The sequence below is a fragment of the Thamnophis sirtalis genome, unplaced genomic scaffold (genome assembly GCF_051295495.1).
Source record: "Thamnophis sirtalis isolate CommonGarterSnake01/CBP01778 unplaced genomic scaffold, rThaSir2_p1.2 scaffold_5, whole genome shotgun sequence".
NCBI classification, from domain to species: Eukaryota; Metazoa; Chordata; class Lepidosauria; order Squamata; family Natricidae; genus Thamnophis; species Thamnophis sirtalis.
Genome location: NW_028261385.1, coordinates 113920612 through 113947045, shown reverse-complemented (window position 1 = coordinate 113947045; position 26434 = coordinate 113920612). Strand labels below are relative to the sequence as shown.

At 39.2% G+C, this 26434-nt stretch overlaps 1 protein-coding gene across 2 annotated transcripts in view; it reads right to left on the bottom strand.

Moving 5' to 3' along the window:
* LOC148045567 (collagen alpha-2(VI) chain-like) overlaps positions 1-26434 on the bottom strand; it is a 65672-nt gene that overhangs the window by 18820 nt on the left and 20418 nt on the right. For both annotated transcript variants that reach the window (XM_087716624.1, XM_087716623.1), the window contains exons 8-26: positions 23923-23949; positions 22080-22106; positions 21946-21990; positions 21110-21163; positions 17340-17402; positions 15197-15259; positions 14371-14460; positions 13653-13715; positions 11957-12019; positions 10135-10197; positions 9042-9104; positions 7171-7221; positions 6025-6060; positions 5552-5614; positions 4696-4758; positions 3742-3777; positions 3353-3398; positions 2303-2455; positions 1147-1599 (exon numbers count right to left, since the gene is read on the bottom strand). In XM_087716624.1, the coding sequence (XP_087572750.1) occupies positions 1147-1599; positions 2303-2455; positions 3353-3398; positions 3742-3777; positions 4696-4758; positions 5552-5614; positions 6025-6060; positions 7171-7221; positions 9042-9104; positions 10135-10197; positions 11957-12019; positions 13653-13715; positions 14371-14460; positions 15197-15259; positions 17340-17402; positions 21110-21163; positions 21946-21990; positions 22080-22106; positions 23923-23949 (1522 nt within the window). The remainder of the gene's footprint in view (positions 1-1146; positions 1600-2302; positions 2456-3352; positions 3399-3741; positions 3778-4695; positions 4759-5551; positions 5615-6024; positions 6061-7170; positions 7222-9041; positions 9105-10134; positions 10198-11956; positions 12020-13652; positions 13716-14370; positions 14461-15196; positions 15260-17339; positions 17403-21109; positions 21164-21945; positions 21991-22079; positions 22107-23922; positions 23950-26434) is intronic.

Sequence of the window (26434 nt, the reverse complement as noted above, 5' to 3'; positions counted from 1 at the left end):
AAGAGAATACTCCATTGTTAACAACAAACCAATTGAACCTCATTTTCATTAAGGATGATAGACTAATAAGTGTAGAATTGGTATTCAGACTCACTCTAAGATTGGCAATGACTACATTGATCAATCTTTGAAAACTGTCCTTTAAGACTTTACTAGTGGGTACAAAATATGGTGAGTCTGTGCTTTGTGCTGCACAGGCCTTCTTAATTAAACTGCATTAGCAAATGCAGTTTTCTTCATAGTGAACTATGAATGCAGTTGGGTATGAACATTATCTTATTGAAACAATGCAATTTTCTCCCACACAAACTATGATTTAAACTTTCAGTCAATATTTGAAAGCGAAAGCCTCAGTGCTGGACCAGAGCAATCCCTACTGGCCATTCCTTCCAATTCTGAATATCACTAGACCAGCGATGACGAACGTTTTTTGGCTCGCGTGCCAAAAGCGGGGGGAGCGCAGGGAGGTTGTGCGAGGGCGTGCCACACCCATAATGCAAGGCACGACCCCGAGCATGCATGTGTGCATGACTAGTGCTCCTCCCATTTTTTACATGCTTTTTTCACCCTCCCCAGGCTACAGAGGCTTTATAGGAGCCTGGGGAGGGCGAAAACAGCCCCCCCCCAGAGGCCCCCCGGAAGCTCCTGAAGCCTCCGGAGGGCAAAAAATGACCCTATGAGCAAACCGGAAGTCCTGGTTTGTCCATAAGGCCATTTTTAGTCCTCCAGAGCCTTCAGGGAAGCCTGCAGAAGACCCCTGAAGGCTCCGGAGGGCCAAAATCAGCACTACGAGCAAACCAGAAGTCTGTTCCTGAATAGGGTAGGTTTTTTGTGCTCCGGAAGCTTCAGGGAGGCGTTTTTTACCCTTCCCAGGCCTCTGGAGCCTGGGGAGGGTGAAAAATGGCTTTAAAAAAAAGGCTGAAGTCAGCTGGCCAGCTGACAGGGCAACGCTTCGCATGCCCTGACAAATGGCTCTGCGTGCCACCTGTGGCATGCGTGCCATAAGTTCGCCATCCCAGCAGTAGACCTTGCTACTTTTTAAAATGGAGATGCCATGAACATAATACTTAGCCCAAATATATGAAAACTACGACATGCCATATTACTTTCTTGCAATTAGCTTTAGCGAAGCTTGCATTGACTAACCTGGACAGAGTTCAATCTCTATTTTGTCAAGGAACTCTTCAGCCACTAAATCAGTGAATACTTTCATTCTTTGGACTCTGCCTTGGTCACTACAAGCAATTGCTTTCAGCGTCTCCGATTCTTCATCTACATTGAACATGTCTCCAATCCCAATGGCATTGACCACAACATTTCCATCACAGAGGGCTTGTAAGTTTGAATCATTATCTCGAGGGTCATGACGTCCATCAGTCACCACCACAGCAAACACCCGGGCTTTATCTCTCCGGCTTTCTTTGATGAGTGTTTCATAGGCAAACTGAAGTGCAGAGGGAGTCCAGGTGCCCCCTGCAATCCATTCCAATTTTTTCACTGCTTCTTTGAAAGTAGAGAGTGAGTCAATGCGCTTATCATTGAGCTGGATGGCTTCAAAGGTTCCCTTATGACTGTACTGTACCACTCCAACACGGGCACCTGCCAGGAAAATAAGCTCAGTTATAATTCCTAGATTTTGATATTCTATTTCCCCTTCATCACAGTGATCTCTAACCCCCAGCCTGTTTGAATGCAGATTCACATACGTACTGGGCCAATGATTTGAAATCATTTTTAGAGACCATTACTACAGTTACTGTAAAATAATGCTCAGAAAAAGTATCATTTTTCATCTTTAGGGAAAGGGATGGTTCCCAAGTCAAATAACAATTGACACTGACATAATCTCATATCTCATATGGCGACCACAAAGACATCAGTTGCCATTGATATTGCCCTCTAGAACAGACCTAAAAGGACATTTTGGATCTTCTTTGTATTGATGACACCACTGGAGGCTCTTCTATTGTATCATCCTTCCCTTAAGAGCAGCACTTAGAAAACCAACTACTCCAATGAAGTTTCCAATGCACATAGAGGTTGATCAGAAAGGTCTGTGGATATGTTAGAGAAAACTGAGTCCAAATACAGATTTTTCTATATATCTTTTTTAAAATTAGACCAGTGTGGAATACTGGTGGGACAAGATAGCAAATATTTGTAATAGTGACATGGGTCAGATATTGCTTCCTATGTTGCAATTAATTAGCGAGTAAAAAAGTATATGTCATCATACAAGTATTGGAGACCATTGCAGCTATGGAGAATATTCAGCTGTAAGAAGAAATCGTCAGTCACTGACCTGTCTCAGATTTTGGATCTTTGGCAATGGACCCTAGCCTGCTCACCACATTGATAACAAAATTTTTCTCCAGGGAAAAGTTGGTGTAGCCGATACTCTCTGAACTGTCTATGACGAAGACAATGTCCAATGGACCACACCGCTTCTCACAATCTATGAAAAAGGAAGACAAAATAGTAATGAGTACCACCATAAAATGAGTCCAGAACTATAACAATAATGCACTGCAAATAACTGAGAAGTATTTTAAAGTATGGAGTCTCCTGAACCCTATTTGAATATTGCACATGTGAACAAACCAGGAGCTAACATTTTGAGTGGTTGCTAAACTAGCTTTCCCCAACCTGGTATTCTCTAAATATGTTGGCCTGTTCCCCCTATTCCCCCCAGCCAACATGACTAATAAGAATGGTGAGAGATAGTGATGCAAGGGCACTAGAATACAAAATGCAGAAAGTCAGGCAATACCATAGATTATCCAGGCCATGTGTCTCCAGGCAAAGCTGTGCTTCTAAACTGTCCCTTCCAACATAGTCTAAAGCTTGGCATTTGGAAGCTTAAGCTCCTGGTACAGCTAAATGCTGGATCGCATTAATTAAGTAGCTTGGTCAGTCACTGTTAGTTCAGAGTGAATAATGATGTCAGTTCAGATCCCAGAAAAAAAAGTAAAAGTATATTTTTTCACTTCCAAATGCATCCTTTCTAAGTTAATGGCCAATAATTTTAAAGTAACAACAAAACAAATAAATAATATCCTTCTGAGTTATTTCCTACATTAGGCACACATCCATGGTAACTGTGACTATTTCTGCCTATTTGCAATTAATTAAAAACAAATCTACTGCTTAGAGTCATCTACAGTTCTGCAAATTCTTTTGATGTAAGGGCTATTAGTCCTACCCTAAACTGTCAAAAATTAGCCTAGCCATTAAATAACTGAAGAACACTATGATATGATGGCAACTTTCCCCTATCAAAATGGTATAATTTCTCCCTTCTCAGTGACCCCTTCTGCTCTAAATGAAGATCATGCAAAGACTCCGAACAAACCACAGCAGCCACAGGTCTCTCTGATGTAGGTCATCACATCGCAGTCCTATCAATGACAACAACAGCAATTATTATGCATGCAAGAGATACATGGACATCAGCAGATTATTATAAATATTATACTGTAATGTGCATTCCAATGTTCCATTATTGTAAGACTATAAGTCCACAAATATCTGCCTATCTTCAACAAAACATGATAAGAGAGTACATGCATTAAGATGTATATCAAACAAAATCAGCTTCTGATTATAATTTATATTATGCCAAATAGTGTGAAGCAGCATTTGCTGTGCTTTTTCATAGCTCACAACAAATTATCACTGATACAAGAAAGGCAGCAAAGTGACCAAAGTGAGCATGCAGTATAAGAAATGTTCTTGACTTACAGTTAGGCCAGGATCTCCAGGAGGACCAGGATCACCCTAGAAAAGAAGATGATGGAATCCACCTTTCAGAGGTTTCAGGATGTAAGAAAAATAATATATCCACTTGCAATATATTTTAATATTCACTAGCTTTTGGAAATATAAGTGTTGCTTTAAATAAGTAGAATTAAGGCAGGAGAGCATAGAAAATGTATCATGGCATGTATAAAAATTCATCATTCAGAGGCTTAAGAATGATTGTGAATGATGTCACAGTTTGCTGATAAATAACTTAGGAAAAGGTTTATTTGCTTTGAACACGAACATGCGGTTTAAGCATAAATCTATTTCTGTGTATACATAGCAAACAGATAGATTTAAAAGTCTCACTGATTTGATTATTTTTTATACAAAGGCCTGAATGAGCGACAGTAGCAGATATGAGAGTAATGAAATGGTTTTGATTGAGGGACTGAATGTGTTTTGGTAGAGGCAAAAATAGTTGTTGGGAATAAATTAGATACAAATAGGAACAGAGCAATAGAAATATGACAAAATGTCAGAGTGCTTCTGATGCAACTTTGTGTTCAAAGGACAAGGAAATGGGGGAGGGGGGCTCAGCATACAAATTCTTCTCCTTGAAATCCTGAGGTAAGCACTAAATAAAAGGGGAAAGGACATCTCTACCTGGTCTGCTTTGTTTTTTTTACAGCCTACAGTAAGTAATGGATGTTACTTGCAGTGCTGGCAGCACCATTACCAACCGCTCTGCAGACATAAAGTAAATGGACTGCTGTCAGAGCTTAGAAAGTGACATACTTTCTTCCCATCTTAGGGACAAAGGCACATTACTGGGGATATCAAGGTAGTCATTTCTTTTGCCTCCTGCTTCTCTGGTTTGGGATTGCTCAAATGCCTCACCTCAAGGGAAGGGAGCCATGCAATAATATCCAACCTGATGCACAACTATAATACCTCGGGTCCAGGTTCACCATCTGTTCCTCTGGATCCAGGCGGACCTGGAAGGCCAACACCTCCCTAGAGAGACAGAGGAATGCAGTTAAAGGAGTGAATGAAGAAGGTTTTACTGAAGAGTACAGAAAATGAATGACAGCTCTTTGGATACAGATTATATTGTTTCAAAGAGGGTTTAAAGGGGATTTATAACTCTCTGGGTATATAATTATTTCTCTCTCTGCCCCTCCCCCCTCATTCTCTCTCTCACACATCATTTGCAGTGTTTTTAAAAACCCTTGTAAGATCATTTCAGCCCTAAGCAGAAATGGAACCAAGGAGGCAGACAGTTCCCAACCAGTACAACATTTAAATTAGGTTTCTAATCTATAATTCATTAAAGAATTCTGAGAAAATCTAACAGGCTTCAAATATTATAACCATTGCAGGAAACATACATAGTACCCCAGTAAAATTTGCAACTGTATTTTAACCATAGGCCTGAGAAATCTGGAACCACAAGCTCTCTGGTGTTTAAATCTCCTTGTCATAAGTATATGATATACATATTATCTACATACAATACAATAATTATAAGGATATATTCAATTATATATGAGATATAAGGGATGTTCTAATTCTTAAGATTACGTGGGCAACAGTATAATTTAAAGCCTATGAGAGAAGCTGTAAGTTTATAAAAGATATGAGTTTACTATTATGAAATATTAGCTTATCATTAGCTAAACCCATGATAAGCTAAAGAGCAGTGGAAGAGCACACAGCAAATGCTTTTTAAATCAGAATATTAAATTAGTCTTCAAATGGTGAAAGTTATTAAACAGTTTAGAGAATGTAAGATCAAGAGTCTACTTACATCATCACCTGGATCTCCTTTTTTCCCTTTAAGTCCTTTTGGTCCAAGGTCACCTCTTGCACCCTGTCTCAAAAATGGTATAAAGAAGAAGTTTGTTTTGTATTTTCCTCTACAGCTCACTATTTTCTTCTCAATACCTCATTTTCCTCTATTATTCCTTCAGAAAGAAGGTTCTGCCTGATTCAGTTAAGGGCTTAAGCTAAATGGAAATAAAAAGAAGTTTGTGAGAAGAACATCTCAGCAGGAGGTGGTTGCTGAAAGGTGAAGCCCACACCTCTTAAAGTTGCTGGGCAGAGAAATACTGGTATTAATCTTGTGGCTTGAGTTGCTACTGGCAACTCAAGAGACCCCAGAGCAATTCCACTATGGAATAGCTGCTTCTGGGATCAGTTCCTCAACAAATGAAGGAAAATAACATGACATCACCTAATGTCCAATTTATTAGCAAAAGCAAGTACATAAGTGTACAATACCTCTGGGCCTGGATGACCCTTTTCACCTTTGTCACCCTAGAAAGAGAGAAAAGTGTCCCAGTTTTCATTTTGTCTTGCCATAGATTTGTTCAAATATAAGAAAGTATAACATAAAATTTCATATGGTGATCAATAAATTAAATCATTAGATTAGTTAACAGAGAAACGAAGAATGAGAGTAGTAAAATCTGATGAACAATATTTCAAAAAACTGAATACATCACAACATATTAAATCATAGTTAATAATCATTGAATAAGACACAATTTGCTTGGTTCACATAACATACAATGTACCTATTATGGCTAAATATGGTCTGTCGATGTTTTCTCTGTCAATGGACATTGAATTGAATGTATATGGCTTAAACATTCAAAAATATATTCTGTACCTCACAATAAAAGTTTAAAGTATACAGTATGCTAGTTGTATATAAAACATTTTCTTAATTGCTCTTTCATTTAAGTATTAATTTTTTTGCATTTTTTAAAATGGATCTGCATTTAAAATAATCTGTTGCAAAGATAATTCTTTCATCTACTTGTAAAGGAAAATCATTGTAAAACTGCTTAATTAGAAAATTATTTTCTGTTGTATGTTTTTAATCAATGCTTTACTATATTTTTCACATCATTTCTTTCACTTATCCATGACGTGAGCAAAAGAGATGGGAAAAGGAGACTAATTTCTTTAGAAAATATTGGAAGGCAGCGGGGGAGGGGTGGCTCTGTTTATTTTAGTAAATGTTAAAAGAAGGATAAGGCCTCTCTTGTGTTTTTATCTTTTACAATAAATATGCTCACAAGGATATTGTTTTTACAGCTTTAAATTTGGCAGCATTTCCTGAAACTGTCAGAAAACCGTGCTCCTGCATGTTTGCAGGAACATTCTAAGAAGTTCAGAAGAGGAGGATGTAAATGTAAATGACTCTGCCTTTCCAAAGAGAGAGATTTTTGGTTTCTAAACCAGCGAGGAAACCACTGTTCTTGGAAGGATTAAAAATATAAGTAGGTGAATAAAAGACAGAGAAGAGACTTTCTCATGGGTTTTTCCTCAAATGAACTTTTCTAATAGTGCTTCTGCTTTGTTCTGGGAAGCTCTTTATGTTAAGAATTAATATAAATATACCACACCATAAAAACATACCCGGGCTCCCCTGGGACCAGGTGCACTTAATCCAGGTCTTCCCCTATCACCCTATGATTAAAACAAGAAAATAAAGATACAATTCAAACATTTCATATAAAAGATTCCAGAAGTTTGCTTCTGACTAATTTGAATGACAATTGAGCTTAGCTCTTATTATTTATATATTACAATTATTTGTATAGCACCAACTTTAATGACTCTGGACAGATTACATAGATTAAATTATATTGCAACATTCATAATATCACCAATTCCATAAAATTAACTCCAAGCTTTCTTTTATAATCTGGAAGAAAGTTAGTACCAAATGTTTTATACTTGGTATATAACACCCTCAATAATTTCCACGATAAAGAAAACATACAATAATAGACAATTGAAATGCCTGGAAACAGAAGAAAAAATTATCAAAAGTGGTAATTAAAAAAAAAAATCAAAACTACTGGAAAGATATGCATGGTACAATGCAGAAAACTTAAATTCAAAATGAAATAACAACCTTCTTACTAGGTATAATCTCAAAAAAACCTCAATAAGAAATATAAAATCTAATCAACTTTATGTTTATCAACATTAATATTTTAGAAATCATAGTTAATGTTGATTTAAACTTTTTTACAACTAAATCTGTTCATGACCGCCATTAAAAAATAATTTCCTGACCTTTGTCTCTCTCTGTGTGTGTGTGTGTGTGTGCCCGCATGCGCGCACATGTGTATGTGCGTGCGTGCCCTGGACAAGTCCCTGCAGGTTTCTTGGCAAGGTTTTTGAGAAGTGGTTTGCTATTGCCATTGCTTCTCATTCCGAAGGCTAGGAGAGAGTGACTACTCCAAAGCTCTCAGATGACTTCATGCCTAAGACAGTACTAGAATTCACAGTCTCTTGTTTCTATCCTCAATCATTATATCAAACTGACTTTCCTTTTTAAGTTTAATAGGCCTTTAACAATGGTGAGTTTCAAAAATTGTTCGAACCTACTCTGTGGGTGTGGCCTCCTTTGTGGGAGTGGCTTGCCGCCCATGTGACCAATATGAAATTATGAATTAGTACTTAGGTCGGTCCAAGTAGCTATACAGAAACTCTGGCATTGAAGCATGCAAGTCTTAAAACTGTCAAGTTACAAGATCCTTGCACCCCTAACCCTTTAGGAAAAAAAACTAGGGGTCTTCAAACCTGACAGCTTTAAGACTTGTGGACTTCAACTCCCAGAATTAATCCTCCAGTCACGTTGGCTCAGGAACTCTGGCATTGAAGCATGCAAGTCTTAAAGCTGTCAAGTTACAAGATCCTTGCACCCCTAACCCTTTAGAAAAAAAAACTAGGGGTCTTCAAACCTGACAGCTTTAAGACTTGTGGACTTCAACTCCCAGAATTAATCCTCCAGTCACGTTGGCTCAGGAACTCTGGCATTAAAGCATGCAAGTCTTAAAGCTGTCAAGTTACAAGATCCTTGTACCCCTAACCCTTTAGCAGTGGTGGGTTTCAAAAATTTTTGGAACCTCTTCTGTAGATGTGGCCTGCTTTTCGGGTCCACTGGTGGAACCTCTTCTAACCGGTTGGGTAGATTTGATGAACCGGTTCTACCGAATAGGTGCGAACTGGTAGGAACCCACTTCTGGCTTTTAATGAGCATACAGTATAGAAGAACCCAATTCAGTTGGCAAGAAACACCGACTGAAAGATAATGAACAATTTATTAAAAATGCTATGAATCTGAATTTTCAAGAAAGACATGGTGAATGACAAAACATCCCCTCTGTCTTGAACATAGGCTTAAAACAAGGCTGTCTTAGCTGATTAAATCAAGTTGATATTACAAAACAAACCAGAGCAAACCTAAGTCTGTTCCTGGTAGCTACAGGCCTTACCTTGGGTCCTTTAGGCCCCATATCGCCCCTTTCACCTTCTCTCCCAGGACCTCCAGGTGAGCCCTGCAAACAGAAAGTGGAGAGAAAACAAAGAGATGGAGCATAGAAATGAATGATCAGGTGTAGCATGCTAAAATCTCTGGCTTAATCATTGATCTTTTCTGATTGTTTCAATCCCTTGCTATCTGCATCATTTTTTCTAGTGAAGACTGCATTACTTATTATAATACTATATAATAATTAAAATTATAATCAAATTATACTCAAATCCTAAGCGAGACAGAAAAATACACATTAACAAAAATTCAAAAAACACTTTTCCCAAAGTTGAAATGCAGATACAACACATCATTTGAAGTGCTATTAGTGTTTATTCTCTTGGGCTACTAGGGACAATTCTAATAAATAATAAAAGAAGAGTAATAGATTTTGGATCCTCCCAGAGATGTTGTGAACTGGGAAAACAGCGAAAAATGGACAAGTGAAATCTATAGTAAGAAACAAAGAATAAGGCTTTTAATTGGTTCCACCACAAAATCGCGGAGGACAAAATCGCGCTCGACGAAAGCGCGCATTTGATGTCATCACAGCGGGACGAAAACATCACGCTGTGATCGATAAATGTAAAAATAAAGCGAAAACCTTACCCTAACCCCCCCAAACCTAATCCTAAACCTAACCCTAAACCTAACCCTTAACCTAACCCTAAATGTAACCCTAAACCTAACCGTTAACGTAACGCTAAACCTAACGCTAACCCTTAACCTAACGCTAAACGTAACCCTAACGCTCTAAACCTAACCCTAACCCTTAACCTAACCCTAACCCTTACCTTTATGTGAATCGGCTTGCTTTAATTTTAATTTTATTTCAATTTTTAATTTTTTTCGTCGCGCTGTGATGACGTCACATGCGCGCTTTTGTCGAGCGCGATTTTGTCCTCCGCGGTTTTGACGGGTCACGTTTTAATTTTGACTGAAATAATTTGTACGGGGAAGAAAATGTATTTTTTTTATTTGCTGCTTGTTGGAAAGCAACAACACAGGGAGTAAATTAATAGCTGTATCCTGTAAATATGCTTAGATAAACTTACAAGGTTGCCTTTTTCTCCCACAGAACCTGGTGAACCACGCTGACCTGGTGGTCCTTGATCTCCCTGTGAAACAAAATGTGAGATGAACAGTCAGAGCTATCCCTCACATCAGATACCACTTCAGATACACATATAGACTGGGTGAAACCAGGCTTAATAGCAGTAACTGTGAGAGGGATCTTGGAGTTTTGGTGGACAGCCAGTTAAATATGAGCTAGCAGTGTGCAGCAGCAGCCATAAAAGTCAATGCAATCCTAAATTGCATTAACAAAGGGATACAATCAAGATCAAGTAAGGTACTAATGCCACCCTATAAAGCCCTAATAAGACCATACCTATAGTGTGGTGACCAAAACTGGATCCAGTTTTGGTCACCACACTATAAAAAGATGTTGAGACTCTAGAAAGAGTCCAAAGCAACTAAGCAACCGGTAGTGGAAATCACGGGTGGGCCTGCCCACACGCCCTGGCTCTATGCCGTCCTAGTTAGGCATGTTTTTGAGGCCGGGCTCAGTTGTGGAAGGCACGTGTGCGAGCAAAGCACATGCAACGGAAGGGCAGATACATACTTGGAAGAGGCACTTGCGCTGGCGAAGGGGGTGGACATGCAGCGAATTGGTGGTAACAAAATGTGAAACACATCGCTGGTCATAACATGTGAAAATGAGCCTATTTATTTATTATATATAGGCAGTCCTTACAACCACAGTCCTTACAACCACAATGGAGCCCAAAATTTTGTTACTAAGCAAATGAGTTGTGCTCCATTTTACAACCTTTTTTGCCACAGTGAATGTGAAGCAAATCACTGCAATTAAGTGAAACGTAAGTGAATTGTTAAGTGAATCTGGCTTTCCCGTTGACTTTGAATGTTGGAAACCAGTTGGGAAGGTTGCAAATTGTGATCTCAGGAACCCGGGTCAGTGCAACTGTCATAAATACATGCCAGATGTCAAGTGCTTGAATTTTGATCGCATGACCATGGGGATGCTATAATGGTCATAAGTTGAAGACTGATCATAATTTACTTTTTTCAGTACCGCTGTAACTTTGAATGGTCACCAAATTTCATTGCAACAACAAATAAGGAAGAACAATTTCTATTAGATAACGTTGCAGTTTTTAGATTATATTTCCGTAAATACATACTACGAAAGATGTGTTAACAGCTATCAAAGACTATCAGGATTCTTGATTTTGAGGTTCCTTAATCATATGGAATGCATACCTCACAATGAAGTATATTGTTTCTTTTAACTGTGTTAAAAGATAGTTTCTTTCAAAGCTAACTCTTAAACTGTAAACTACTTAGAGCCTCAAAATTGAAATATTAAACATTAATATTAACCCAGTTGGAAAGGAGACCCAGTGTCAGAAAGTTGTGTGAACAAGGAGGCAAGAAAATCCATAGAGGACAATTTTTAGAACACAGAAGTTATCCAGACAATTAAAAATTAAATGTTATCCATAAAATTTTAGAGGACAAAAGTTATCCAGAGAAAGCTCCAGATTTTTGTTTCCCATCAACTCTATTAAATAGTATAATTAATAGTGGATAGTTGTGACTGGACTTCTTGTCCCCTTTCCCCTACCCTACCATCTTTATTTTCTTCTGTCAGGAATTGAGCATCAAAGTTTTTTAAATTTAACATAATAAAGTGCCATTTTGCCAGGATATTTTAGTGGTCGCACACATTCTAGTAAACCAATAATATGTAAATATCTATAATAATAGGGAAACCTTTTTCAATCTACTTTTAAAGTAGTGACTAGAGAAGTCTAAATGGGGTGCGGAGTGGCATTGACTGATATTCTATCATACATTTCTTCCTTTCTCTCCAACTTCTCCTGGTAGACCCCTTTGTCCCTCAGAACCAGGATCTCCCTGTGAAAAAAGAAATAATTCATATTAGTTATTGCTTTCAACTCTATTGTAGCTTACTATGTATAATAACTGAGAGAAAACTCCAGAAAGACATCCATCCACCCATAAATTTAATATTTAAACCTTAATGTAAGGTAAACATTGGGGACCTGGATTAATATTTCACTACTTTCTTATTGATCTCTAAATCTGTTTATTGCCCTATTTATTGCAACAGGTAATCATAACTAAAAATAGCAATAGCAATAGCACTTAGACATACACCATTTCACAATGCTTTACAGCCTTCTCTAAGTGGTTTACAGAATCTGCATATTGCCCTCAACAATCTGGATCCTTATTTTACCGACCTCGGAAGGATGGAAGGCTGAGTCAACTTTGAGTCAGTGAGATGCAAACTGTCAGCCTCCACTTTGCTTGCTTGCTATTGGCTGCCAGAAACGGGGAGGGTGGGGGCTTGTGGTATTTGGGGAGGAGAATTGCTGGTACTGGAGAAGTTAGCATGAAGGAAGTTTTGTTCTCACTACCTTCTGCGCATGCTGTTGGCTCATGTTTGGCCTTGGTCAAGGTCAACCATCTCTGCATACCAACTGAATGAGGCCTTTTGAAGATGCACCACACATGACCCCTCTGGGAGTTGCAGATTGGATATTGGGTTGGGGTAATTGGGGGGAGGGTCCTGGGTAAACATTTGATATGTTCACGTCCATGCCTTTTTGACTCAGATCTCGCTTTTCTTTCGCTGCTTTCATTTCATATCCAGTAAGAGTACTTTTATCTCTACTCAAATGGAGTTGGGGGTTTTCTTTCTTGGTTATTGAAGGAGGCACACCTGACACAAACTGCCAAACTGCTGTCAGCCGGCAGTCAGCAGAAGTAGTTTGCAGTACTGCTTTCTAACCACTGCACCACCATGGCTCTTAAAAATAAAGACAAAAGCCTCAAAAGGGCTTACAGACATTTGAGTCAATGGATGTCCTTAAAACTTTCAGAAGATATAATGGGCCTTGTGAAACACAGTGGGCATGGCCAAGTATAAAATGCTAATTTGCCAGGAGGAAAAAGATGCTACCTCTTTCTCCTGTCCCCCATTGGCTTCTCCTTATCTATCCTTTTCTTGTTTTGTGGACCAGCTGCCACTATGCTCCATTTTTATTTTCAAAGAATGCTCACGGAAGTCAGATAATTCTGGAGGCTGGAACTTTGCTTTGCAGAATGTCACTTTCCCAATATTATTTTGTTAAATTTTAAAAGTCAAATCAAGCAGGCAGCTGCCAAGAAATACACTGGTGAACTGACTGAAGTCTATCAGCACCATGTTAAGAACTCCAGCTAAGAAATAAAATTCACCAATGTGTCCTGGAAAATTAATAAAGGCAAAATATCATAAGTAACAGCTCCCTTTATCTTCCTAGAATCACAGTTGGGACACCCAGCAAGGACTGGGAATCAAACAAGTCTCTTTAGGAAGCAAGGAAAATTTTTCTCATACAACCTTTGGTTCTTTTTTTTAAATAGCTTATTCATTTCCACTAGAAATCTACATGTATCATTCCCTTTCCCAAGATATTTTTTTTAAGCACTAGTGTTGAAAAGGTTTATATCAGTTGTTTTGGATACTTGTTGAATTTACTTTTTCCCCCTTGGATCCTTGGTTTCCAGGTGTTCCTATGTCTCCAGGATCACCACGACGACCCTAAGCAAAACAGAGTAAAATTATTTTAAAAAAATCAAAATTCAAATGTGGATTACTTCACTGAAATGCTAAACAGCTGCACAAAGAGTACCTACTCCATTTTAAGACATGAAGATACTACCAGGAAAGGAAAGACAAATAAAAGCATTTGCTTATTAATGAACTAGAGCAAAATTCAGACCAATGCAACCTTTCAAATTTAAGATTTCTGCACTTAATATATAGCTTTTGGTGGATCAGTTCTCAAAGAGGAAGAAGAAGACAATGTGTTTATTTTAAAATTAAAACAATTCCTATTTGTTTTTTTCTGTGCATTTCATCCACTAATATGTGCCAAGAGGAGACTTTTTATTAAAATTTAAATATTAAGGCAGAAAACTAAGGATCAGACACTATAGTACATTTTTACATGATTACATTTGAATGTCATAAAAAGAAAGAAATTGGAAACTCCAAATTTTCTATGATTGATACCATGAATTGTTTCACAAGGTATTATATAAAGAAAACCGACCCCCAAAGTCTGGCACCAGCATCTAGATACTACATGCAGCTCTGAAGTATTACCCTTCTGAGTATCTTTTAAGACTTGTAATGCAGGCTGCCTCTGAAAAGCATTAAAAAAAGCAAAGCTAGAAAGCATCAATGGTCTTACAGCTTCTCCTCTTGGTCCCACAAGTCCTTTGCCACCTGGACTTCCCTTGGCACCCGGAAGACCAGGTTCTCCTTTGTATCCTTTTGGTCCCTTTGAAAATAAAATAAAAACAAGAGAAACAAAACCTGTTAGAAAAGGCTTTTGCACAACAAAAGGTAGTGCTCCAGAGGATTATCTGATTTGATCACACTGACCCACACTTCCAAATGTTCGGTTTTTGCAAAATTGTTTCCTGTCTCTTGTAATACAGAACATTAATTAATTTTCATCTGGATGGAAGGACCACATTTTAAGGGGTCTATCTAGATTTCTTTAACCAGTTGTTTATTTTTCTTTTTAGTCCTGCTAAATGCAGCTCTGAAAACAGTGGGTTAGAAGAAAGTCTCTCCAAGAAAAGCATTGCTGGAAAATGCTTACCTCCAGACCCTCTGCCTGCAGATAGTTTCAAGCACAATGTTAGAGAGTTCAATCAATAGTGGGGATTGTGAAATTTGTACTGGAGAGAATGCAAATGTTGCAGTTTGGAAGCACATACTCTCTTAGGTACTTCATTTCAATCATATTTCCAATAAGTAGTTGTCCCCAATACAAATATAAATGAATGTTCCCCTTAACATTTGGGGGTTTACTACAGGAGTTTAGTTTAGGTTTAGTTCAGTCTAACCAAGGCTCCTATTTTCCTAACTTTTTACAGTTGCTATAAAAGGAGCATAGATAGATATATCATATCCGTATTTTGAAATCATGTACTGATGCACTACAGTCTGCGAGTGGCTCTGTAGTGCAAAGAATTTAATTATTTCAGAAAAGTCACAATGTTACATACAGAACCTCCGACTTCCCCATTGGGACCAGGTGGGCCATGTTTGCCAGGCCGGCCAGGATCTCCCTGAAACAAGATGTACATAAGTTAGAATTTAATTATAATTGTTACAGTTACAGTTGTTATAGTTATAGTTGTTTTAGTTACATATGCATGCATGCATGCATACACATATACTGGAATCAAAATGAAATTATTTCCAATCAAACATTGCTATGGTCACACTCAGCAGAAGGATGTATGTTGAAAACTGAGAAGGAAATTGCAAGTGTGGAGAAAAGGGAAGTTAAGTCAAAAGTTAGATGGAAGAGAAGAGAGAGAGGAGCAGAGGGGGCTGGCATGGGACACATCAGATTCAGAGGTCCAGGGGCAGGCAAAGGAGCACCAGATGGGAAGAGATGGTTAGGAAAGGGGCAACTGGCAAGGAACAAATGATTGGAACCTGGACCAGCAGCCAGTGAAACCCAGCAGTAAAAGAGATGCTCCAGCATGACTTGGTCAGAAGGAAGCGAAGATGTAATAAGTAACTCCTACCTAAAATTGATACAGTAAAGGTTAATCCATCTAGCCTGATCTGAGGAAAGTGGCTGGAGCAGCGGTGTACTTTGAAGGGGGCAAAACTGTCTCTAAAAACTAGGCTGAAAGGAAATCCTCTCAAATAGACAAGGACTGTACAAGTTAGTGGAACTATATTTACCAAAAAGGTAAGGAGGTATGGCAAAGGCAGTGTTATTCTGGAATAGATATGTTTCTAATATGTAAACCTATTTATCCTGGAAGTCATAGATTAGGGGTGGGAGAAAACCTTTTAACTTTACTTTTAAGCTACAAAAGAGAGAACAAAAAGAAGAAATTGCAATTGATCAACCAGAATAGTTTGGTTTATAGTGAGCCCAAATTTTACCAGTCAATGCAATTTTCTCCAAGTCACAATCTATGGCCTGAGACATCCATCATAAAATTAGCAATTATCAACAGAGGAACATAGAGATAGAAGACCACAGAGATAAGAAAAAAATAGAGCAGAATTAGGATTAGGCTAAGAGAGATATACATAAGTATAGAAACAAAATAGGTAATAAGATTCCTCTCCCACTTCAGATTCTGGAAAACTTAATTTTGTGCAATAAAACATTTCCTGATAGGAAAAAAAATGAGCCAAACTTTGTGCCGTGGCTCATGCCATCCTCAAGGAACTCATTAGAGATGTTTAGTGGAAGCCTGTTTTATTTCTCTTGCCCCTTTCCTAAGCAGCCAGAATTACTGAGATGCATCTAAAGCAGCTTTCCTCAATTTCAGGTCATGCAGAGGGCCAGGGGAGTGGAAAAATTGCAGGCTTTGTGCAGCAACATTCAGATCCAGCTTTGCTTACAGTGCAACCCTTTGACTTTAGTAAAAGTGAACCTTTCATTTCAAACATGTGGAGTTGAGGGTACCCTAATCCTAACCCTAAATGCTCAAATCAGGACAAGTCTGACATTAAGCTGGATTTGAATTCCCAATTAAACAGTTCACCCATGGGAAAATTAGCAACTGGGAAATGGAAAGAGGCATGCAAGAAAAAATGTTCTCTAATTGGCTCTTAGCTCTCTTCCTATTGATAACAGCATTTTTGTTACCTTACTGTTCAGAATTTCCAGCTCCTTTTACATATTAAAACTCATCATAAGATTTGTTTTAATATAAAGGTAAAATCAATTGAACAGAGCAAACATGTAAGTTACTTTGTGACGCTGCAGAGAAGCTGCCTGTCTTCTCACCAGACTTGCCCTCTGAAGGTGCTCTGCAGTCGAAGAAAAGTATAGAGCTCTTTTAAGAGGCTGCAAAAGGACCATTGGTATTCCCACACTTTGAGAAGCACCTTTTGGAGGTCCATTCCAAATCTCAGCAGAGCCCTAGGATTCCATGAGTGAAGAGCAACATCCTTTTGTTTTCCTACTTTGTAACCCAAAGTTCTAAAAAATATTTTTTAAACAAATCTCTACCAGGTCCATTTCTTTTCACTATCCTTTTTCTAAACTAAATAACTTGAGAAAGTTTTTCAACTGAGAAATTACCCAGATTCATGTACTGCCCTTGTTTGAATTTACTCTTCCTGACTCTGTCATGCTGACTTTAGTCTCTGCCAGTATGGAATAGTACAGACCTTTATTCCTTCCTCTCCTGGTAGTCCTTGATCACCAGGTTTTCCTGGGTAGCCATCAGGACCCTAAAAGAAAGAGCAGGGGTGGGTGGGTGCGGGAGGACTTAGTCAGAAGCTATTTCATTTAGGAAAGTAGAATATAAACAACAGGAAAGTGTTCTGTGACTGTAGATATCATAACAGTGAAAACATCTCACAATATTCATCCTGATGCTTATTTTTTCCCATGCTTTAAATAGATGGCATTTTAGAAATGCATCTGAGGGAATTTAGATAAGATCTAAATGGAATTATTTGGTGGCAGTATAATAGAAAAATATGTAAAAGGACTCTGCACAGATATTTAGAGGTACTGTAGATTTCATCCTTCTCAGAATTATATGGTGTAAATCTGAATGCTGAGGATGGAATCCAGCATAGTAGTAAACATGATGGCTTTGCTCACATATCAGTTCTGCCAACAACCCAAACTATGTTAAACCTTTTACTTTCCAAACTAAAACTAGTTCCCGTGTCTTCTGTACAAAAGGTAAGCAAAAGTTTAATACGTTTTATGAACTTTAATGAAATTCAGAGTTTCTATTCAGCATAATGATGTAAAAATCACATTCTGAACTTAAAAAGAATGCTGAGAACTGGACACATTCATAATAGATCATTATTTTAAAGTAAAAATGGAAAAGATGGTAATATTTGTGAACTTGAGAAGAACAGACTTAGGACTCAGCAATTGCTAATACTGCCTACCATTCTGTAATTAGTCACATACCAGAGGTGCCGATATGTAATACTTGTGTTATTTTTACAGCACTTATAATCTGCATCATCCTAAACATATCCCAGTCAGCTAATACTAAAGCAAAAAGTAGAAAAATAGTATCAAATCATGTCAAAACGAAGTAAGTTGTGCATATTGCCTCTAAAAAGATGTATCTCACCCATGGATACATACTTGAATTTGCACTGTTATGGTACAAGCAGTTTGACTAATGTTACTAAGTGTGCTGTATATAGATGTGATTGTTGGTACATGTTAAAGTATTATGATTGAATGATTACAGGCAACCGGAAAGAAGCATAAACTAACTATAGAGCCAAGGTGGCGCAGTGGTTAAATGCAGCACTGCAGGCTACTGCTAGATCAGCAGTTCAGCGGTTCAAATCTCACCGGCTCAGGGTTGACTCAGCCTTCCATCCTTCCGAAGTGGGTAAAATGAGGACCCAGATTGTTGGGGGCAATATGCTGACTCTCTGTAAACCGCTTAGAGAGGGCTGAAAGCCCTATGAAGCGGTATATAAGTCTACTGCTATTGCTATTGCTATATATCCATGGTGCATTAAATATTAGTGAATACTTTTTCCTAAAGGATTTCTATTGGTTAGTCTTTTTTCCTCTGTCTGCTATTAATTCATTGACTGATTTGCTTGTACACTCTGAAAGCGCTCTTTCAAAACACTTTGCATCACTGTACTTTATTATTCACCTTGAAGAGCTATACAGAATTTGTTAATAAAAGTCACCTTCTTGTTTCAGGTTTTTATTTGTTTTATTGATAAACAAACCAATGACATTTGTTTAATTTATTTTCAAGGTAAGCTTTTATAAAGTTCTCTCTCTCTCTCTCTCTCTCTCATCTATCTATCATCTATCTATCTATCTAATCTATCTAATCTATCTATCTATCTCTATCTATCTATCTATCTATCTATCTATCTATCTATCTATCTATCTATCTATCTATCTATCTATCTATCATCTATCTATCTATCTATCATCTATCTATCTATCTTCGTAAATTTTCATGGGTGTAGGTATGCTGGTCTTATTGTATTCGGGTATTTTCCCGTGTAAGATTGAGATTTTCTTGGCAACGTTTCGGCAAGGTCTCACTCGTCATCTTCAGACTGGTGTTTTCAGCTTAAAGCATAGTCGGAGCTGCCATCTTTCTATAAAACTTGGTGGGGATGTGTGGAGTGCTGGCTTTGTTTCCGTAAGTGGATTGATTGGTTGTGTGGTTGTATTATGATTGGTAGATTGGTGCTGATTGGTGCTGGCTGTGTGTCCGTTGTTGTTTTGTGTTGTAACAGCCTGGGTGGTGGGTGGGGCTTGTTTGTCATGTTTATTCATGTTGTGTGGGTGTTTCTCTATTTTGATAGCTTCCATAATTATTCTCTTGTTGAAGTGTTCAGTTTTGGAGATTAATTTGGTTTCTTCAAAATTAATTTCATGTCCTGTAGCTTTAAGGTACTGGAAAAGGGAGGAAGTTTTTTCTTTTTTTCTGACTGCGTTCTTGTGTTCTGCAATGCGTGCACTTATTCTCTTGTTCGTTTGTCCTATGTATGTTGCAGGGCAGATTTTGCATGGTATTTCATAGACTCCTTGGTTTTTTAGCTGGATCTTCTCTTTGGGGTTTCTTAAGATGTTGGCTATTTTTTGGTCAGTGTTGAAGGCTGTCTTGATATTGTGTTTGTGGATAATTTTGCTGATTTTATCTGTAGTGCCTTTGATGTAAGGGAGGAGGGCGATGCCGTTGTCCTGTTCTGCGTCTCGGTTCTTGGGAGGAGTTTCCCTTTGGATTAGGTTAGTAATTGTTTTTCTTTGGAATGTGTTGGAGATTAATACATTTGTGAGAGTGTGTAATTCAGTTTTCAGGTGGTCTTTGTCGGCTAGGCATTTGGTTCTGGAGATGAGGGTCTTGGCTACAGAGTTGAACTGTGCAGGGTGGTGATGGGATTGTGCGTTTAAGTAGTGGTTGGTGTGTGTTTTTTTCTGGTAGATGGTGTGTCCTAGGGAGCCATTGGGTTTTTTGTAGATTAGGACGTCTTGAAAGGGAACTTGTTTGTTTGCTTCTATTTCCATAGTGAATTGTATTTTGGGGTGTAGGCTGTTGAGATGTGTGAGGAAGTTGTCCAGTTTTTCTTTCCCCTTGTGGCCAAATCACAAAAGTGTCATCAACATATCTAAGCCAGAGTTTGCGCTGTGTGTGTGTATGTTCCAGCATAACTCTGGAACGCCTCAAGCAATTTCAATCAAACTTGGTACACAGATGACTTACTTTCTGGAAACAAATACTGTGGGAATAACCCCTAACACCCCTCAAGGGCAGGTGTTCTGTTAAGATACAGCCTGTTGTGCCTTAAAATGACTTCTACCATACTGCTGTAAAATGACTTCTACTGTACAGAGCAGTGGAGTTGCCATGGTATCAGCTTCACAGTACTCCACAGTACTCTGGTAAGGGGGAAAAATCCAACATTAAAAAATACATTTGATCCAAACATTTTCAACAAGGCTTTGATTATTTTGAGGACAAATATGTGGCCATGATCAATAAAACATTACTGCAACTCAGCCTGCCTGCACCACTATGAGATTGATACAACATACATCACACAGATTACATACAAGAAAAGAACTACAACATCAAACAGCTTACTGCAAATATCATGGACAAGAAGCCACTTCTAAATCAAGATCAGAAAAAAGCATGCCAAATGATCATGGATCAGCTAGCAAAACAACAAGGTGGTATCACTTTCCTTGACGCTTCTGGGGGCACAGGGAAAACATTTGTAACTAATTTAATTGTTGCCGAAATCAGGGCTTTTCCTGCGTAATACAGGATTAGGATAAATAAATATCCAGACAACACCGGGTTATCAGATAGTCATCCATAAAATTTCCAAGACACTTTGAGTATAATAATCTCCTTCGCATAAATTTTATAAGAGTATGAAAAAAGAGTTGACATAGTTAGAGAAAGCACTCCTACCCTTTCACCTGGGTCACCCTTACAGCCAGGAGGTCCAATCCGCCCCATCTTGCCCTGAAAGCATTAGATATAAAAGGAGAGATTGTGAGGTACATTAAACAGGAATGGAGTGGAAGAATCTAGTCCAACTTTCTTTGCATGGCAGGAGACCGTATATCAGCATTTCTATTTTTTCATCCTCCCAGGGGTTATATAAGTGTAAAACATCTATATTAAATCTTAATTCATTTTAAGAGGGTTTTTTTAAAAAAAAAAGTCATTGTAATAGAATTTGTCAGTTGTCCACTGAATGTTAATAGCGTTATCCTGGTAAGCTGCAAAAAGTAAGGCTGAGAAGTTGTCTGAAGCCTGTTTTCCAGGAAATGCCCTACTTTGATTTACAATAGCAGCAAATGATTACAGGCCAAATGCCAAGAGAAGAGCAGTAACTCAAGTCTAAAAAAGTTGTGGGTAATAAGGTGATAACTCATGGGGCTCCACTAATTTTGGATGCATCTCAACTATTCGGGATTAATACACAACATGGCGTTGACAAATTTTCAAACAGATCAAATGACTGTTTCTATAAATTAAATAGTTATTTTCTTCCAATTAAATTAAATGAAATGAGGATGTGGATATTAGGGAACTTCAGGAATGAGACAGAAGAACTTGGCAACAAGCAATGAATTACAAAAAGTTACAAAATGAAAGGGAAAACTAATGATCTGTCTGGGCCACTCTCCTGTTTTAGATTGCTAATTAAAGCTTATATTTAGGGAGCCCATTCTCCTTTAAAAAGGCATTTTATCAATATAAACAAAAGACTAACATTATAGTGCTAAAAACAACACTACCTTTTGTCCATCAGTGCCATTTCTTCCAGCAGCACCACTAGCTCCCTGAAATCAAAGACCAAATGCATTAGAGACAGCTTCTTCCATAAGACCAATAGTGAAATAGTGTCTTAAGTTCCTCTGTCAAACCTTACCTTTCGTCCATCTGTTCCAAACTCTCCCTACAAAGGATGTAAGAAAACAAGATGAATCAAGCCCTGCTTCCTTTAAAAAAAGCAACAACAGAATTATTATATTATCAGAAATTATTTGGGACAGAGTGAAATAATTCTGTGTCACTAAATATTATCCTAGAATAAATGACATGGAAGGTCTTCCCCACTCCTATGCCCACCACAAGACTTCTGTTGCAATGTTAAGTCCTGTCTGGCCAATTGGGTGAAAAAGAATTTTTTTAGGGATAGAAGTTTTACCAAGGTGGCTCACAATAAGGAAGTCACAAATGATAATATAAGTAACATCCCAGCAATTAGCCAGACAATTGTAGGAAGTTATCACCCAGCCGTCTCCCAGAAAAATGAAATACCCTAGGAAATATTGAAAAGGCAGAATATTTCTCTGGATGTGAAAAGGAAGAAACATATTTCAAAAAGACAAAGTAACTCTCCCTGCAGCTTCCTGCCCACACCCACTTTGTCCATGAGCCATTAAAGCATGATCTAGTCCCTTTACATTATAAAGAGTTGTCCCCTTCAGCTCCAGGGGGATGGGATTAAGGTATGATAATATTGGCCCTTTACTCAACTGACCACATGGCATTTGAGAATTCAACCAAACCTGGACTCAGCCTAGAGAGTTGCCCCTGCATGGCCCCATGTGAGTCTGACAACCAATCAGAATACATTTCTTGCACAGGAGCAGGAGGCAGATAGGTGGGGCCAAACAGATTATAAAAAGACCTGCAAACCACTCCCTCAGCCCTTCTTCTTCTTCACCAACACCTGGAAGCATGGGATCACCTTTTCCCCCAAGACTTCAAGCCATGCGGTCCTGTCCACCATTAAAACATCTTTCTAAGCAGCCTCCATGCCTCCAGTGTCTTTTTCCCCACTTGGAGCCGAACCCAGGAGGACATATTAAAGACACAATATTAAAAACACAATATTGAAAGCAAAACACAACTGCAGTTTAAGAGCATTTCAGTAAAGCACAGGACCATTGCTTATTGGGTAGTGAGTAGGACTGAACATGGGGGACACGGTGGCTCAGTGGCTAAGATGAGATAAGCTTGTCAATTAGAAAGGTCGGCAGTTCAGTGGTTCGAATCCCTAGTGCCGTGTAATGGAGTGAGCTCCTGTTACTTGTCCCAGCTTCTGCCAATCTAGCAGTTTGAAAGCATTTAAAAATGCAAGTAGAAAAACAGAAACCACCTTTGGTGGGAAGGTAATAGCGTTCTGTGCGCCTTCGCCGTTCAGTCATGCCGGCCACATGACCACAGAGACATCTTTGGACAGCACTGGCTCTTCGGCTTTGAAATGGAAGTGAGCATTGGGAACGACTAGCACATATGTATGTGCGAGGGGAACTTTTATCTTTTACCTTTAGGATAGAACACTTCCAATATGAAAACCAAAAGTGCTTCAGGCATATGGGGGGATCTTCAGAGCACCTCTTTGCCACTGCTTCAGTAGCTACTTCTTTTCCTAGGAGCTCCATAGTGCAAACCAGTAACAGCTCAACCCAGAAAAAGCTGCTTTGGGTTGAAAGAGCTGTAGAGAATATATTTCTGCTTCCCAATCCAAAGCATTGCTCTGTCCTAGTAGCAGAGGTTCCCCTGCATTGCAGGAGCTTGTTTCAGCCCAACCCAGGATTGCAGGTTCTGCATGCAGCCGAAGGCCTTTTGCCTCTATCTCCAGGAAAGGTGACAGGGGACCCATTGCACAGGGCTCTCCTTGAAATGCAGAATTATAATAAATAAAGCATTCCGATTATAAAGCACACTTCCCAAAGTTTTCTGAATGTGTAACACTACCTTACCTTTTCTCCTTTTACACCAGCAATACCCTGGAAAAGAAACAAAAAGTGTTTATGGATATAGTATAGTCTTAGTTCTGATATGCTATTCTGACTAGAGTGAATTGACTTAGATTTGTTAAGTAGTTCATTTAAATAAATACATTTAAGTAAATGATTAGTTTGGAATTTATGCTCCCCCAACATGCCTCAATATATCTTCTCCCATGTCTTGCCTTCCTGTTTGGTCCCTGGCTTAGACTATACACTTAAGGCTGTTATTGTGGAAGAGTCATGCTTTGCAAGCGATTCCCATCTGATTTCCAGCAGGTTTTCACATTTTCATTTTTTGTTTCAGTGCTCAGAAAATCTTTTCTAATTTCTCTACTGAATTCACACAACTTTTCATTTTCTTTCTATCATTCAGTATTTCAGTTGGCGCTTTTTGGGACATAGTTCATGTCTTTCATCAATGCCATTGGGAGGGAAGTTCCCAGTGACGTGCAGTCAGGGGAGGCAGGGCCTCACCACTGGCCCGATGAAAAAGAAAAATTAAAAGGAAAAAGGCTAAGGTAGTTGCTGCCAGAGTCACAGTGGATGACTCTGCTTAGTGCTTAACGGTTTAAAAAAGCCTCTAAAAAGTGCCCTCTACAGGAGGAGGCGAGAGAACCACGTGCCTCATTTAGTCTATCTTTATGATCACTCGAGCAGAGTTAAGCAAGGGTTAAAAGCCGAAAAATTCCTTATGTAAATGAGGCACTTGGTTCTCTCGCCTCCTCCTGTAGAGGGCACTTTTTAAAGAGGCTTTTTTAAACAGTTAAGCAGAGTCATCCATTGGGGACTCTGGCAGCAGCAAATCCAGCCTGACCTCAGTAGGTCTTCCCTTTTTCTTTTACATTTTTACATTTGCATCATGGCAGACAAGAACAGAGTTGAAATCCTTTGTGAAACAGCTGGAAAAGGTATGTGGGTTGGAGGGAGGGGGAGGAATTCAAAATTAATGTAATTTGTAAGTAATTGTATTATTCTAAGTAATTTGTGTGTGTCTCTCTCTGTGTGTGTTTTACCCGCCTCTGCTGGCGCGCGGGCTGGCACTTTTTTTTATGTCAGACATAGCAGCAGGGCTTTTGGACATAGCAGCAGGCCAGGGCTTTTGGACATAGTGGCAGGGCGACTATTGCCTCTAGCGCAGGGCGGCTTTGGTTAAATCCAGTATTGATTCTTTGAAGCTTTCCATAGGTCCTCTATGCTTTTAAAGTCTTCTGTTGGTCTAAGGAAGTTTTTCCTCTATAGTGGACACAGTGTCGGGGCGTCCAAAAGCCTCTATGGTGGACACAGCGCCGGGGCTTTTGGACAGCCCAAAGCCCTGCCGCTGTGTCTGCCATAGAGGCGGGACGTGGCCCGTCTCTATGGCGGACACAGCGCTGGGGCGTTCAAAGCCCCTATGGCGGACACAGCGCCAGGGCTTTTGGACGTCCAAAAGCCCAGCGCTGTGTCTGCCATAGGGGCGGGACACGTCCCGTCTCTATGGCGGACACAGCACCGGGGCGTTCAAAGGCTCTTTGGCAGACATAGAGGCCGGGGCTTTGGGACGCTCCGCAGGGCAAAAGCTGAAAGAAAGCAGCCCGCCGCTTCTGTCTGACATAGAGGCGTCCCGCGCCCCACAGCTGGGTCGGACATAGCTGTGGGGCGCGGGATGCCTCTATGTCAGACAGAAGTGGTGGGGGGCTTTCTTTCGGCTTTTTCCCGCCCCTCAGGACAGAAGCGGCGGGGCGGTTGCTTTTGGCTTTTGCCCACCCCGCAGGACAGAAGCTGTGGGGTGCTTGCTTTCGGCTTTTGCCCACCCTGCAGGGCAAAAGCCGAAAGAAAGTGCCCCACCGCTTCTGTCTGACATAGAGGTCCCGCCTCTATGTCGGACATAGCTGCGGGGCAGGCAAAAGCCGCTTTCTTTCTTTTTGTCTCACCAGTCATAAACCTCATCGCACGTCACTGGAAGTTCCACATCTGGGAACCTAGAGTGGGATGGAGCCCATTAAATGAATCGTGTGATATGCTGTCACTAGGGTGGGAGGTGATTTTATTATATTAATTTATTGGGATTCTTTTATTCTTTTATTGTTTTTAATGTGGTTTTAAATTATGTAAGGCAGCAATATACATTTAATAAATAAATTTAATATACAAATTTAATGAATAAATTTAATAAATAAATTTAAATAAAATAAATCTTTTTCTTCTCACTAAGATGAATTAATTGTTTTTAATTCAGGATTTTTTAGATATTGAACAGTATAAAGGAATGGATATCTCATCAGCCCAGCAACCATTTTCTTGAGTTAAATATCTGTCCTATTTTGAAACTCAAAATAAATTTGGTTTCTGCAGCTTTAATGATTACTGGTTACTACCAAGATCTCTCTCACACACTCCCTCCCTCCCTCCCTCTCTCTCTCTCTCCCTCCCTCCCTCTTCCCTCCCCCTGTCTCTTCCCCTGCCCCGCTCCTTCTCTCCCGCTCTCTGGAAACCTCTTATTTGG